The 12,698-nt window shown below is 51.4% G+C and overlaps 1 protein-coding gene across 1 annotated transcript; it reads left to right on the top strand.

Annotated features, from left to right (window-relative positions):
• Positions 1–3,087: 3,087 nt before the first annotated feature.
• MAP6D1 (MAP6 domain containing 1) lies at positions 3,088–12,643 on the top strand. The gene is made up of 3 exons (XM_024768364.1): positions 3,088–3,491; positions 8,427–8,544; positions 9,124–12,643. Exons 1-3 carry the CDS (start codon positions 3,112–3,114, stop codon positions 9,202–9,204), a joined length of 579 nt encoding a protein of 192 aa, XP_024624132.1. The 5' UTR covers positions 3,088–3,111; the 3' UTR covers positions 9,205–12,643.
• Positions 12,644–12,698: the final 55 nt, after the last annotated feature.

The following is a 12,698-nucleotide window of genomic DNA, read 5'->3' as shown; positions in this document are numbered from 1 at the left end:
GGAAGTATCTTGGATAAATTCAGACTTGAATCTGAGCCTAATAGCATCTTATGTTGGAAAATGTACATTCTTTGAAGTGGAGCCTCATACTGACATAGCAGACAGTGGTCGTCGTCATAGCTTCACTGTAGTGGAACTCACTTGTCCTTGTGATTGAGAATTATTTCTAGGAAATGCGATTTGAGAATTTAAAATTTTTTCTTGAAAGGATTTATAGGAGAGTTTTTGAGTCTTTTGGTTGATCTCAAAGCGTTATACCAAATTTTGCACCTTGTGCTGGAGAGGGCCGGGCTTGCGTGGTGGCGGGCACAGAGCGCCTGGCTTCATGACAAGGAAGGGAGTCGTGCTCACCTCACACGGTGTTCAGAGCTGAATGGCAGCGTGTGCCCAGCACATAGGAATTATCCAGTTATGGTGGTTCTTCATCTTTTTCCCAGCAAGCTGGACTCTTCTCTGCTGCAAAGTACCGGTCATTCTTGCCAGGCAGGGGACTCTGTTCTAGTTTAGAATAGTCTAAACTAATGTCACTTTAAGGAGAGAGAATTTTTGTTAACCCAGCCCTCATTTTGCCAGTAAGGAACCAGGGCGGTCGTGTGTGGGAACTGCCCAAGGTCACACTGCTGTGCTTTGACATTTCTGAATATGTAGTTATGCTAAGAACCCTGTGACTTACAGATGAGACCAGAAGTGTTTTTCAGAGATGGGATGGGAGGCTGAGATCACATGGACGTTCCATATGGAGTCCAAAATGAAATTCATGTCGTCCGTGGGCAGATCTGGAAAACAGGCAACAAAGACACGTCTGCTCTCTCTGCTTTGTGATGTTTAGAGAAGGAACGTTTGGAAGGTCAAGTTACCTACCTGTGAGAGGCCTTGGGAGGTCAGCACCCAGCTCCAGAAGCATAAGCCTAACTGTCCATAGCTTTGGCAATTTTCCCTACTCTCCTGTTTGCCCACTGGGGTATCTTGCTTTCTCATCTTGGCTTCTCTGCTGGCATGTGAGCACCCCAAGGCCATGCTCTGCCTGGCTAGCGTGCCTCTCAGCCTGTGCCACCTCCACTGTCCTCTGAAGTGTGGGGTCCCAGGAGTGCACTCTTAGCTGTCTCGTCTCTCTCCATTTCTGTGGCTTCAGTTATCTCTGTGAGGATGTCTTCTGAGCTCTGGACCCACTGAATATCTCTAAGCTGTCACTCAGTACATATGTCTACTTTGTAGACAGTATGGAACTATGTCCCAGGCATAGTTACCGGTCCTCAGACCCCACTACACAGGCACATCAAATATGACTCCTGGCTTAAGCCAGAAACCTGGGGCCATTCTAGATTTCCCTCTCTCACCTCTCATTTCTAGAATCCAGCCCCTTCTCTCCACTCCCAGTGCCTTAAGTTCAGTCCCTTGTCTCTAACCTGGACTGTTGTTAAGATTGTTCTCCAGCTGCTCTCTTAAATGTCCTGTACTTCTCCACAAGGCCACAGAGTGCTAAAAACACTTTAGTCATTTCCTGTTGTCGCCTATGAAAACTCCCTAGTGTGTCTACCAAGGCACTCCGTGGCCCAGCCTCTGCTGCGTGTGGCTGAACCCTTGGCCCCTGGACCCTGCATTCCCACCCGACCCCACTACCCTCCCTCACTATGGGCAGCGAGTCCTGGTCCCTGGCCCTCTCTGCGCTGTTGGAAAGCTCTATTACACTGCTTTCCACATCTGTCACCCACTGCACTGTAAACCTCCTGAAGGCACCCAGCATTATTCCAGGCACATTGTAAGTCCTCTTTGACTGTTGTTTAGTGAATGAAGAAATCAAAACAAGAAGGGCTGCTCTTTTTTTTCTGCAGAACGGAGTGTTTTAGTCACCAGTCTCCCAGGTGGCTGACCCAGGGCCTGGCACACATAAGTCACACAAAGCCAGCGTACCCTGAGCAGGTGTGTAATCTCCCAGTGTCTGCACGGTACGCAGGCTCCTCTGCTGCTGCCTCCAGGGCCATGGCCTGGCCAAGGCAGCTGAACTGCTGCCACTTGGGGCAGTCGTTGTGTCACTTTACTGTGCCTTCAAGCTAAGATAGGCAGTGGTTTGGGAGAGGAATCTGTATTCTGATGGCCAGGGCTGTACTGCAGTCCTCCCTCTGCAGTGCAGGCTGGATACTGTCCAAGTATATGCTTGAGATGGAGCACTGGGTAATTAGTGCTGTTTCAACAGTGTTACTAGTAATTGGTCTGCAGTGCATACTGAGGGCTAGTGTCAAATAATTCAGGAAGCCGTTGCGTGTGGCCAGGGAGCTGTTTGATACCCTGTCCTGCATTAAACAGACTGACCTGTGACCTGGAGGATTACCTGTATTTAGCTCTGCACAGGAGGGTGAGAAACTTTTATAGCATAGTGGCCAAAGATTTGTGGCAGCTTTATAAGCAAGCCTTTATGGCCATGCTTTAAAATTAGGGATTTTAGGCCTCAGGAAATATCAATTGAGGGCTAATGCCAATTCTTAGTGGAAGCTGAATTGGACGTCCCAAATTTGGCATAACGGCTGATTCAAACCCGCGTTCTATGGGAAGCGCGGCCCCAAGTCTTCCCTGTGATCCCCTCATCGCGCGTCTCCCCCTGCGTGCCCACGAGCCCCGCGCTGCAGCCTCGCGCAAATCTGGCAGCCACGGCTTGTCCCCTGTCGGCGGGGTCCAACAGACCCTCCGGGAGGCGAGCTGCAGCCTGGGGGCTGGCGGAGGACGATCGGCTAGGAATTGTCGCCATCCGGCCCTCGGCCTCTGCGAAGCCAGGTCTAAATTATAAGATAGCATTTAGGGAACTTTGGATTAAATTATGAGACATTCTTCAAGTTGGACACTTGTGCCTCCGGGCGGTTTCAGTTCCTCCAACCCCAGCCCCGTTTCTGCACCCCGCCAGCCTTACCCTCTTCCTTCACCGGCGCCCAGCTCCAGCCCTGCACAGGCGGCCCTGGCCTCGCGGGGCTGTCGCCCAGCCTTCCACTCTCTGGGTGGCCACCCCGAGGCCGGGGGGCGGTTTTTTTCAGGGCCGCGAGGGCGGGGCCGCGGGCGGGGGCGGCGCTGCCCGGAGCGCAGGGAGTCGAGCGAGCGCGAGCGCCAGGCTCCGGGGCCAGCATGGCGTGGCCCTGCATCAGCCGCCTCTGCTGCCTGGCGCGGCGCTGGAACCAGCTGGACCGCTCCGACGTGGCTGTGCCACTGACCCTGCACAGCTACTCCGACCTCGAGAGCGAGGAGCCGGGCCTGGGCGGTGCCACCTCACGCAGGGGCTCGTCCCCCGCAGGCTCGCGGGACCCCGGCCGGGACGTGCCGCTTACTCAGTACCAGCGGGACTTCGGCGTGTGGACGGCGCCCGCGAGGCCCAGAGATGCAACACAGGGGCGCGGGTCGGGAGCGGGCGGCCGCAGGATCAAGCCCCCCGCGCCCTACAGCCGGGGGGTCTACGTGCTCCCCATCGGCGACGCAGATGCGGCTGCAGCGGCGACCACATCGTACAGGTATGAGGCTGGGGGCAGGGGAGCGCATTGTACGCAAACCACGTGGTCCCAGGAGGCTGAGCTGGGGAGCCCGGAGGACCAGGGTGGGCGGGAGGGAGGAGGCTTCTGGAGCCCCCATCCCACACGACTTAGAGAGCCGCGGGCGGCCTCTGAGGTCATCCCCTTTGGTTCCTGGCACTGCCAGCGTCTCCTTTGATGCTCCCCGACCAGACTCGGAGTGAGTGAGCGAGCGAGCACCTCCGTGGCGGCGAGCTCACTACCTTACTCGCTGCCCTCTCGGGCAGTCCTGGCAGAAAGCCTGCCTTCGACCGTTAAAATCCTCTTCCCCTTAACTTCCACCAAGTGGGCCTAGCCATAGGAGGGGTGCTCGCAGGCCAACTGCCTGAGGATCGCCTTCTGTGGGGGCGTTGGTGGTGAGGACCAAATGCAGAGCTTCCAAGTGGGTGGTCCCCTAGAGATGCCACTGAGTGACTGAGGGCAGCTGACGTGGCTTTCACTGAGGACAGGCCTGTGTTCTGCCCCTGGACAGCTGAGGGCTTTCTCTCTTCTTATAACAACAGTGATCAGAAAAATTGGAAATTACGGAAATTACAACATAGAATATGAGTATGCCCTTAATCCTACCCCAAACTCGTAGTTCTTTCTAATCCTTAACATGCATTTGAGTGTATCTGTTTATAATTCTTGCATAGTTAGATTTGTAACTGTACACGTTTTTTTTTTCTTTCACGTATCGTGGATGTCGTTCCGTGTTACTAGATGCTCTTCTACAACATGAATTTTAATGGATGTGCAGTATTTTATCTTACGGATATACATTATCCATATATTGATATATATGTCCAAATATTAACTTACTTTCATGTCGTTAAATATTTAGGGTGTTTCTAATTTGGGGCTATTAAAAACACTGTTCCTTTGATCTAGTTACTTCACTTGTAGAAATTTTCCCTACAGGTAACCTTGAACATGGGGTGGGAGCTAAGGAGTATAAGGTACGTGTCAACAACAGTACAGCAGAAAATGGAAACAGTTCCATTGTCCTACTGATGTAGGGGACTGGTTGATTATAGCTCTGCCATAGGATGGGCTACTGGGAAGCCCAGAATGTACTGATAATAGATGATGTCAAAAAAGATGCAGAACGATACATCTGCTACTATTTGTGTTTTTAAAGGGGTTATTGATACATACATATCTGCTGAAATAAGCGTAGGATGTCTCTGCATGGATGTGTGAGAAAATGGTAACCTTTAGGGAGAGGAAGAAGGGGAAGGAGTTGTGGATGCTGCCAGGGGTGGAAGGAGACTGAGGGACTTTTCACTCTGCCCTTTTGAACCACTGCTTTGTTTTTTTTTTTCTTTTGGCTGTGCCACATGGTTTACAGGATCTTAGTTCCCTAATTAGGGATGAAACCCGTGCCCCCTGCAATAGAAGCACAGAATCCTAACCACTGGACCACCAGGGAATTCCCTGAACCACTGCTCTAAAAAAAAAAAAAGTACATGTATTACCTTTAACAAAAAATTTTAGAGAAAAAAATATCTCCTTTGATCAGCATTCTTGTAGCTAAATCTTTGCTTATACAATAATTTCTTTAGTATGAATTCCTACCTGTGAAATTAAGGGCCAAAAGGTATGAACTTTCTCCTTCAATTTTATTACTTTTAAAATCAACTGTATTGAGGTATAATTTCCATATAGTAAAATTCATCCATTATAAGTGTACAGCTGGATGACTTTTGTATACACCTGGGCATCACCACCATAATTCAGACACGTGGAACATTCTGTCTCCCCAGAGGTTCCTTCACGGGCATGCAGGTTTTAAGGAACTCGATGGGGAGTGTCTTTTTCAGGATGGGTCTTGTGTTCGGGGACGTGTGCTCAAGCTGAGCTGCAGAAATGCAGCCAGGGGTGTCAGGGGCAGGGCAGACACTGAGCCACAGCACTGGGGCCCCAGCCACGCAGTGGACCGTGCCGACTGCTGCACGAGGGGGCCCTGAACCAGCTGGAGGGGCCTTGAATGGTGACAGGTCTGGAAGGCCAGAGGTCCTGGGTGTGCAGCGCCTTCAAATGGCTGATGTTCCAGGCACAGATGGGGGCGGAACTTGCAGGGAGATAGTTTCAGCTCAGGGAAGGAAGCGCTTTCTAATAATTAGAACTGTGATGGGTAAGGTCACGTGGTGCTGATCTCCTGCTCACTGGAAGTGTCCAAGCAAAGGCTGGACTTTTAGAAGCCATCCCTCACCCTTGCTGAGCAGATGGCAGGTTTGAATGTCATGCTGGGTCCTTCCAGCTCCAGTGATACTAAAGGTACTAGTTATTACTCTCTGCTTGGCACGTACCAGGCACCAGGCTTAGGACTTCCCACAGATTATCTCCCCAAGACTTCACAATAATGCCCTGGAATAAGTTCAGTTCTTGCTGTCCCCATTCTATAGATGAGGAACTTGAGTGGCTGGCACGAGGTCACGCAGAGCAGAGCAAAACCCAAGTGTGTCTTGCCTCAGAGACCAAATCTGTGCCCCTAATAGGTTATCATCCCCTAAGATGCTGCCTCCTCTGAATCAGGTAGTTGCTTGACCTGTGTCCGGCAGTGGTGGAAAAGTACCGAGTTGGGCAAGAGTTGGGACTCACTAGAGCTCTCCTTCCTGGTATATAAACTTGGTGGGTCACTTGGCCCCTCTTACCCTTTCCTCATCTGTAAAGCAGAAATAGCAAGAGCTTAGCTGCCTGGGTCACCTGGCAGAGACACAGGACCACTGCTGAACTTGGCTCCCCAGCACCGTGCGAGCCGACCTCGGGGACCCTCCATCTCCCAGCTCTACTACTGGAATGAGCAATTCCATCCCACCTGCCTTCTTGAAAAATGCACGTTACCTAAGTGAACTATTTAAAGAAATATACAAAGCAAAGGAAATGAACAGATCCAGAGAGCCCAGGGATACGAGTACTCGTGGCTACTCCTCTCCACCCCAGCAGGTCCTGCCTCACCTGGCCCTTGGTCTCCAGGTGAGAACTGACCTGCCTCTCACTCGGTCAGAAGGGCAGCGGGTCCTTCCTCCTGACCAGCTCCTCCCAGAGCCTTCCCTCCAGAGTTCGGTGTGTCAGCACCCCTGGCCCAGTCGTCTCCCTCTTTCCTTCCTGGGTGAGTCAGTTAAAGGGCCAACAGTCAAAGTGCCAGACTTGACTCCCACTTTTCCAAGTGCCCATCGGGAAGGCTTAGGGAAGTTCAGGGATTTGTTTGAAGCCATGTTGGCCTGAGAATCCAGGCCTCAGGATCCTCAGTCTGGTGCTCTGCAATGCCCTGGGTGGCTCCCTGCCCCTCAGCAGGAGGGACTGCGGCCCTCAAGGTCCAGCTGAGGCTCACATGAGGTGGACAGTGGTGGAAACTGCTTGGTGAGGGGAGGCATAGTTGACTGAGCTAGTCCTGTATTATCTCCTCGGCAGGCCATTAGCCTGCCCTCCTCATCTCCTGGGCAGTCACCAGGCCCTGCCGAGTCTGTCTTCAACGTCCCTTCTCCATCCCCACTGCAGGCCTCCCTCTCACCTGGGCTCCAGCACCAGGCCTGTCCCACAAGGAACCACAGGCACTGCTCTAGCCCCTGGCTCTGGTCACCTCCTGCTCTGGTACCCCTGCATCCACCCTGGGGCAGCAGGCTTGGGCTGCCAGACCCAAGGCTCAGCTCAGTGTGGGAACAGAAGGGCACACCAAGGGGAGGACCTGCTTCCCCAGGAGAAACAGAGTAGCAGATGGCTCGGGCAGCTGGTCTTTGAAACCTGCAGCTTTGGAAGCAAAAGTTATCCAATAGGGCCTTGGCCCAATTCGCCTCCTGGTACCCAAGTGCTGGCCACAGACAGACACAGCTGCTCCCTGCACACGTGTCATGCCCAGTGGTGCCCAGCTGTGCTGCTAAGGAGAAAAGGCTGCTTTGTTGATCTCAGGGCCGGAAACCTGGCCAGGGCTGTGGATGGGGTGAGATAGGCTGGGGTGGACCCAGCCCAAATATGGATGCTGCCTCTGGCCGTCTGGACCCTTTTCCTCAGAACATCACCTTGGCCAGCGGCTCCTGTGGGCACAGGAGGTCTCTGCCATTTAGTAGGGGAGTTGATAGAATTAAAATAGGTTTTTTGTTTGTTTGTTTGTTTTTTTAAGAGGAACTGAGGAATTAAGTCTTTGTCAAAAGAATGCTACTCTGAGCACTTGGAGCTAGGCCGTGCCAGCCTTGTCACTTCCCTCCAGGTAGCCAACACCTACCCCCTGTGCAGACCACCGTCCCTCCCTGCTCCGCATCAGTGCCTGCGGGCACAGCGCCATACAAAAGCCACAGCGCCAGGCTGTCTTTAGTTTCTTGAGATGGTCACTACGATTTATACTCTTTTGCAGGAGTTAATAAGACAAGTTATTAAAAACTAAACACAACACTGAGCCTCATTTTCTTCCTCAGTTGTAACCAGCTATGGAGGACCGTGCAGTGTGCTGTCCAGTCCGTCACCTCCTCTGGACATAAGGGCCACCAGCGACGTGGGCTGCAGGCGAGCGACTTTCGCTGGTTCTGGGCCTCTAGGGCCCCTTGAAGTGGCCCGGGGGCAAGATAGGGAGCCCTGGAGGGCAGGGCTGGAACGTGCTCTCTCTGAGGGCCAGCACACGCCAGGAGCTCGCAGTTCGGGATGATTACTCCCCGTGCAGCCTGTGCCACTGCTCCCCAGCAGCGTGAGAGAAAATTCCCGCTGGAGCTGTCTGGGGTACACTTCGTCTGCTAGTTCTGCCTTTGTAAGGGGAGAAAGGAACATCTGCAGCCAAAGCAGCATCTCAGCAGTGGACATTGGTCAGGAATATCCCAGAAGCACAGGGCAAGGGCCAAGGGCCTCTGAGGGGTCAGGGGAAGGGACGGGAGACCCTGTGCAAGGTTGTGATGTCTTCTGTTCCAGACAGGAGTTCCAGGCTTGGACTGGAGTGAAGCCATCGAGATCCACAAAGGTGAAACCCGCCACAGTCATCACAACCCACAGCTCTGGATGGGACAGCAGCCCCGGGGCTGGCTTCCAGGTCAGTCCGAAGCTGGTGCTGCAGGACGAGGGGCTGGGTGCCTGGCTGCAGGGGGTGTGAGGACAGAGGCTTTTCTTCCAGGTTAGGGACTAGGAGTCAGGTTTGGGTGGTGTAGGATGGCATTATGCCAGGGACAGTGGTGTCTCAACACCCAATTGTCACTCGCGAACAGAAAGCCAAGGTGCTGCTTTGTCGTTAGCCACATGTGTGTCCCCCTAGTGCTGACTTCTCTGGGGAGAAGGGTGTCCCCTCCCTTCTAAATCCCAATCTTACCCTTGGCCACTGAGCCCTAGTGACAAGCTGTCCAGGCCCCGGCGTTCATGTAAGGAGGAGCTGGAAGGGAGGTGGGGCCATTCAGCTTCCTGACTCAACCCAAAAGAGGCTTCAGGGAGAAACGAAGGTCCATGTGCTCCATCTGGCCAATGTCCACTAACGCAGGAACCCCGCGTTAACTGCAGACCCTTCAGGTTAGCAGTCCCAACTCTCAAGGACAAAGAGGGGATTTTTTTCCCGGAGCTGTGGGGAGGGGGAAAGTCGAGGGAAAGGCCCGCTGATCTGTGGCCACATTTCCTTTTCCAGGTCCCTGAGGTGAGGAAGAAGTTCGCCCCTAACCCCTCAGCCATCTTTCAGGCCTCAGCTCCCCGGATCCTCAACGTGTGATTGCCCACGGAGAGGAGCGAGCAGCCACAGAGGATCAGAACCCGCTGCCCGGGGACTGGGTGAGGTCTCAGGACCGGATGGCCCCTGCTGTCAGAGGGGGAGGGTCCTCCGTTCTCACCGTGGGGCACTACTTCCTCTCCAAGCTGCACGAGGCTGCGGGCAGAACAGAGGCACAGGGGGACACAGCACCACCCCGCTCAGCTCTGGGCCTCAGAGATGTGTGCGGAAGGCTTCAGATCTTTTTTAATTGCCTCTTTTGGCCACCCTTCGTTTTTTAAATCTGAAGAACTTGATCAATTCTACTGTGAACTGAATTGGTCGTTGGGGGCTGAGGAATATGGACATAACAGGTCCTTGAAAGATCCAGTGATGTCCACGTTGTTGTTTTCGCAGGCTGCATGACAATTCTATAACCGATGGTAACCCAAGGTGGTGTCCTTGGATAGTCCCACCAACGGCCCCACGTGTTCAGGCTGTAGAAGAATCTTAGGTTACCACCTGCATGTGACTCATGATGATGCCAAGTAACCAGGAAGAAGCTTCCCAAAGAAGCAGAATATCAATCATAGGGTTTCAGTTTTAAAGACAATTTCTTTATGGCCAAGACGACCCTGGTTTTAACAAAACATTTCTTGGGATGAGTGAAGTACTGAGTGAATGACATTTACCTTAGTATTACTGACTCCAGTTTTGTTCCATTAATGTACTGATGACTAGATGGGAACTACTATACTAAGAACGGGGAGCTGCTTCGGGAGAAGGGTGGCACTAGCTTCATCCCCTGAAAGACCTGAAAATGTCATCTCATTACAGGGAGCTCACTAGCTGTTGAGGCAGCTCATTCTGTTTTTGGAAGGTCCTCTCCTTTCTTGACAAATTCCAGCCAGTGCAGCCACCTGGAACTAGCCTGTTCCTCTCTTTGCACAGCAGCCCTCGAAACATTTGAAGGAGTTTGTGTTCCTTTTAGAGATGAGAGGCACAAGCTAAGGACAGTTTCGGTAAGGAAGCTCAAGGATTTCCCTTTGGATCTTTACCTCTTTCCAGCCCTCAGGTGGCTTAGCCAGGTGAGCATTTACTTTGACCACAGGAGGTGGCATTCAGGTTTTAGAAGCAGCTCAGAGCGGAGGCGGAGCCCTGTTTCCAGCTCAGGCTGCGAGGGGCCATCAGTCCCCTCAGAGGTGCTAGCTCCCAGCTCTGGCACATTTCCAGCAAAGGAAATGTTGAGAGAATCATTTTAAAGGGAAAAGCAAAACCATATGCTTACACAAAGGGTCCTATTATTTCAGACTTCATTGGTTTGCATGTTAGATGCTTCTAAGGGAAAAGAGACTGCGTGCTGGGCATTCTGTGAGAAGCAAACAGATTAATGGTACAGTCTCAGATTTTACTAAAACGCAAACATATTGTTTCAATTTAACATTTCTTTAAATTAATTATAAACACGAACGCCTTCTCATGTCTTCCTTTATCTCCTCTTAGTAAGAGGACTTTAATGTGCCATGGCTACTGCTGCTCTTCCTTGGAGGCTTGTAGATTCTGGGAACGCTGACCCTGGGCTGCAGTCGTACTGCTGTCGTATGTAGTAATATTTAACAGAACCCACAAACTTCCTCTTTTACACTTACCTATTTCCCCCAACCCCGCTAGGAGCCTAGGGTAAAAGGACTGTCTTTGAAGCTAGTCTTGGGCTCAAATCTTGGCTTTTCCATTCACTAGCTGGGAGCAGTTTAAGCTTCTGTTTCCTTATCTGCAAAGTATGGGTAATGCCACTCCCCTCCCCACCCCCCTGAGAATGTGTTTATGTGCAGCGTGCTTAGTACAGTAAATGGCCAACAAAGCACAGCTGCTGTACTTGTTCTCTCCTGCCCAAGCACCCCTTCCCGGGAGCCTGCTTTACTCCCATCTGCAGCTTTGGTCCATCTGATGCCACTGACAGGCCCTCTCAGTAGCCCCTGCCTGTGTCACACCACATAGCCAGCCATGCCCATCCCTCCCCCAGAGCCTGTCCCAAGAGCCCATTCACTGAGCTGGGGGTAAAGCAGGCTGCCCCATGCTGGCAGTGTTGGCACTGCAGCAGCCGTGGGAGCACCACTGCCTGAGAGAGGCCTGACCTCTGGAAGGCATCCTGCACACCCAGCTTTTCAAAACAAACAGCTTTTCAAAAACACCCCAACCCAACAGCCTTCCTTACTAGACTTCATTAATTATTAGATCTGGATTCTGAAACAGCAGCTTCCTCCCACTAGGTCTTCATAAGGCCTTAACACTGAGATAATAGCAGCCTCAGCCACGTGGTCCCAACTCACCTAGGTCATATGTATGATACAAACAGACGAAGACGGAAAGGAACGCACTGGAACACTGATGGTGGCTATCTTTGAGAAGGGGAACTATGGATAATTAAAAATTTTTTACACCTTACAATATTTGCTAAAAGTTTCTATATAATTAGCATTTTTATATTAAATTAAAGAGCAGTTTAATCTGCTTGTTAGGTAATTTTAGCCAAAGGAAAGAGGAGTTCAAATTAATTATTCCATGACCAAAGTTAGCGCTGCAGTAGCAGCATTGACCAGCCGTGAGGAGGCCCAACCACAGGGAGGCCCCTGGGTCCTGTCACCCACAGTCATTTAGACCAAGACTGATGGCTCCGTAGTGAGTCGAACTCAGAAAAACCCATTACAAACACTAATACTTTCATCCTTGTAATAACTCCAGGATTTCTGGCCAAACTCCAAAAAGCAGCTTTTGAGAGAACCTTGGCCATGCAGCCCACCCTGGGCCAACGGGGGACCCTTTGAGCAGGATCAGCTCCGCTGGCCTCACTCACACAGGCGCCTTCAGTCAGTTAAGAGGGAGTCCCCGATTAAGGTACTGTGACACTGTCCCGTGGCTCCTGTCAAAACCGTGGCTGACACAAATAACATTCAAGAAGGGGGCCTAGTCAATGCCCCTATTCTCCTTCCTCCAGACCATCAACTCCCTAAAGGTTGATACTAAGTGAAGCCTGGTCCCAGGAAAGCTACATACTTGGATTGTATTATAGGGCCTCCTCCCCAAAGAACTTCTTACCTTTGAAGAACCAAAGCTTTCAAAGCTTTTAGTTCTTATTAAGGGTGGATATAAATAATAGTCATTTCTGAAATATTTCTGTACTTGCTGTAATTTTTTAGCCACTGTGATAGCAGATGGTCCCAGCAGGACTGGGTCACAGGAGTAACTTCTTTCTGGCTTCAGCACAGACCCATTCTTGCCAGATGAACCAGTGTGCTTCTTGATTGGACAACAGGAGCTGTTTTAATCTTTGCCTTGGCTTTGAGGTAGTTTTCCTTTGCTCCAAGCTGTCAGAAACCACTATGGCCAGGACCAACATGCATTTTTCCAAAACTTCTTCAGATTTTTATATAACTGTAATCCTTATTTTAAGAAGCTGCAAATTCTTTTTGGAAAGAAGTGGAAGAATTAATTCAAGTACACAAACACCTATACCTTTG

Source organism: Neophocaena asiaeorientalis, unplaced genomic scaffold, assembly GCF_003031525.2.
Source record: "Neophocaena asiaeorientalis asiaeorientalis breed wild unplaced genomic scaffold, Neophocaena_asiaeorientalis_V1.1 scaffold225, whole genome shotgun sequence".
Classification (NCBI taxonomy): domain Eukaryota; kingdom Metazoa; phylum Chordata; class Mammalia; order Artiodactyla; family Phocoenidae; genus Neophocaena; species Neophocaena asiaeorientalis.
The sequence above is the reverse complement of the archived record's forward strand: the minus strand, read 5'-3'. Positions and strand labels throughout refer to the sequence as shown.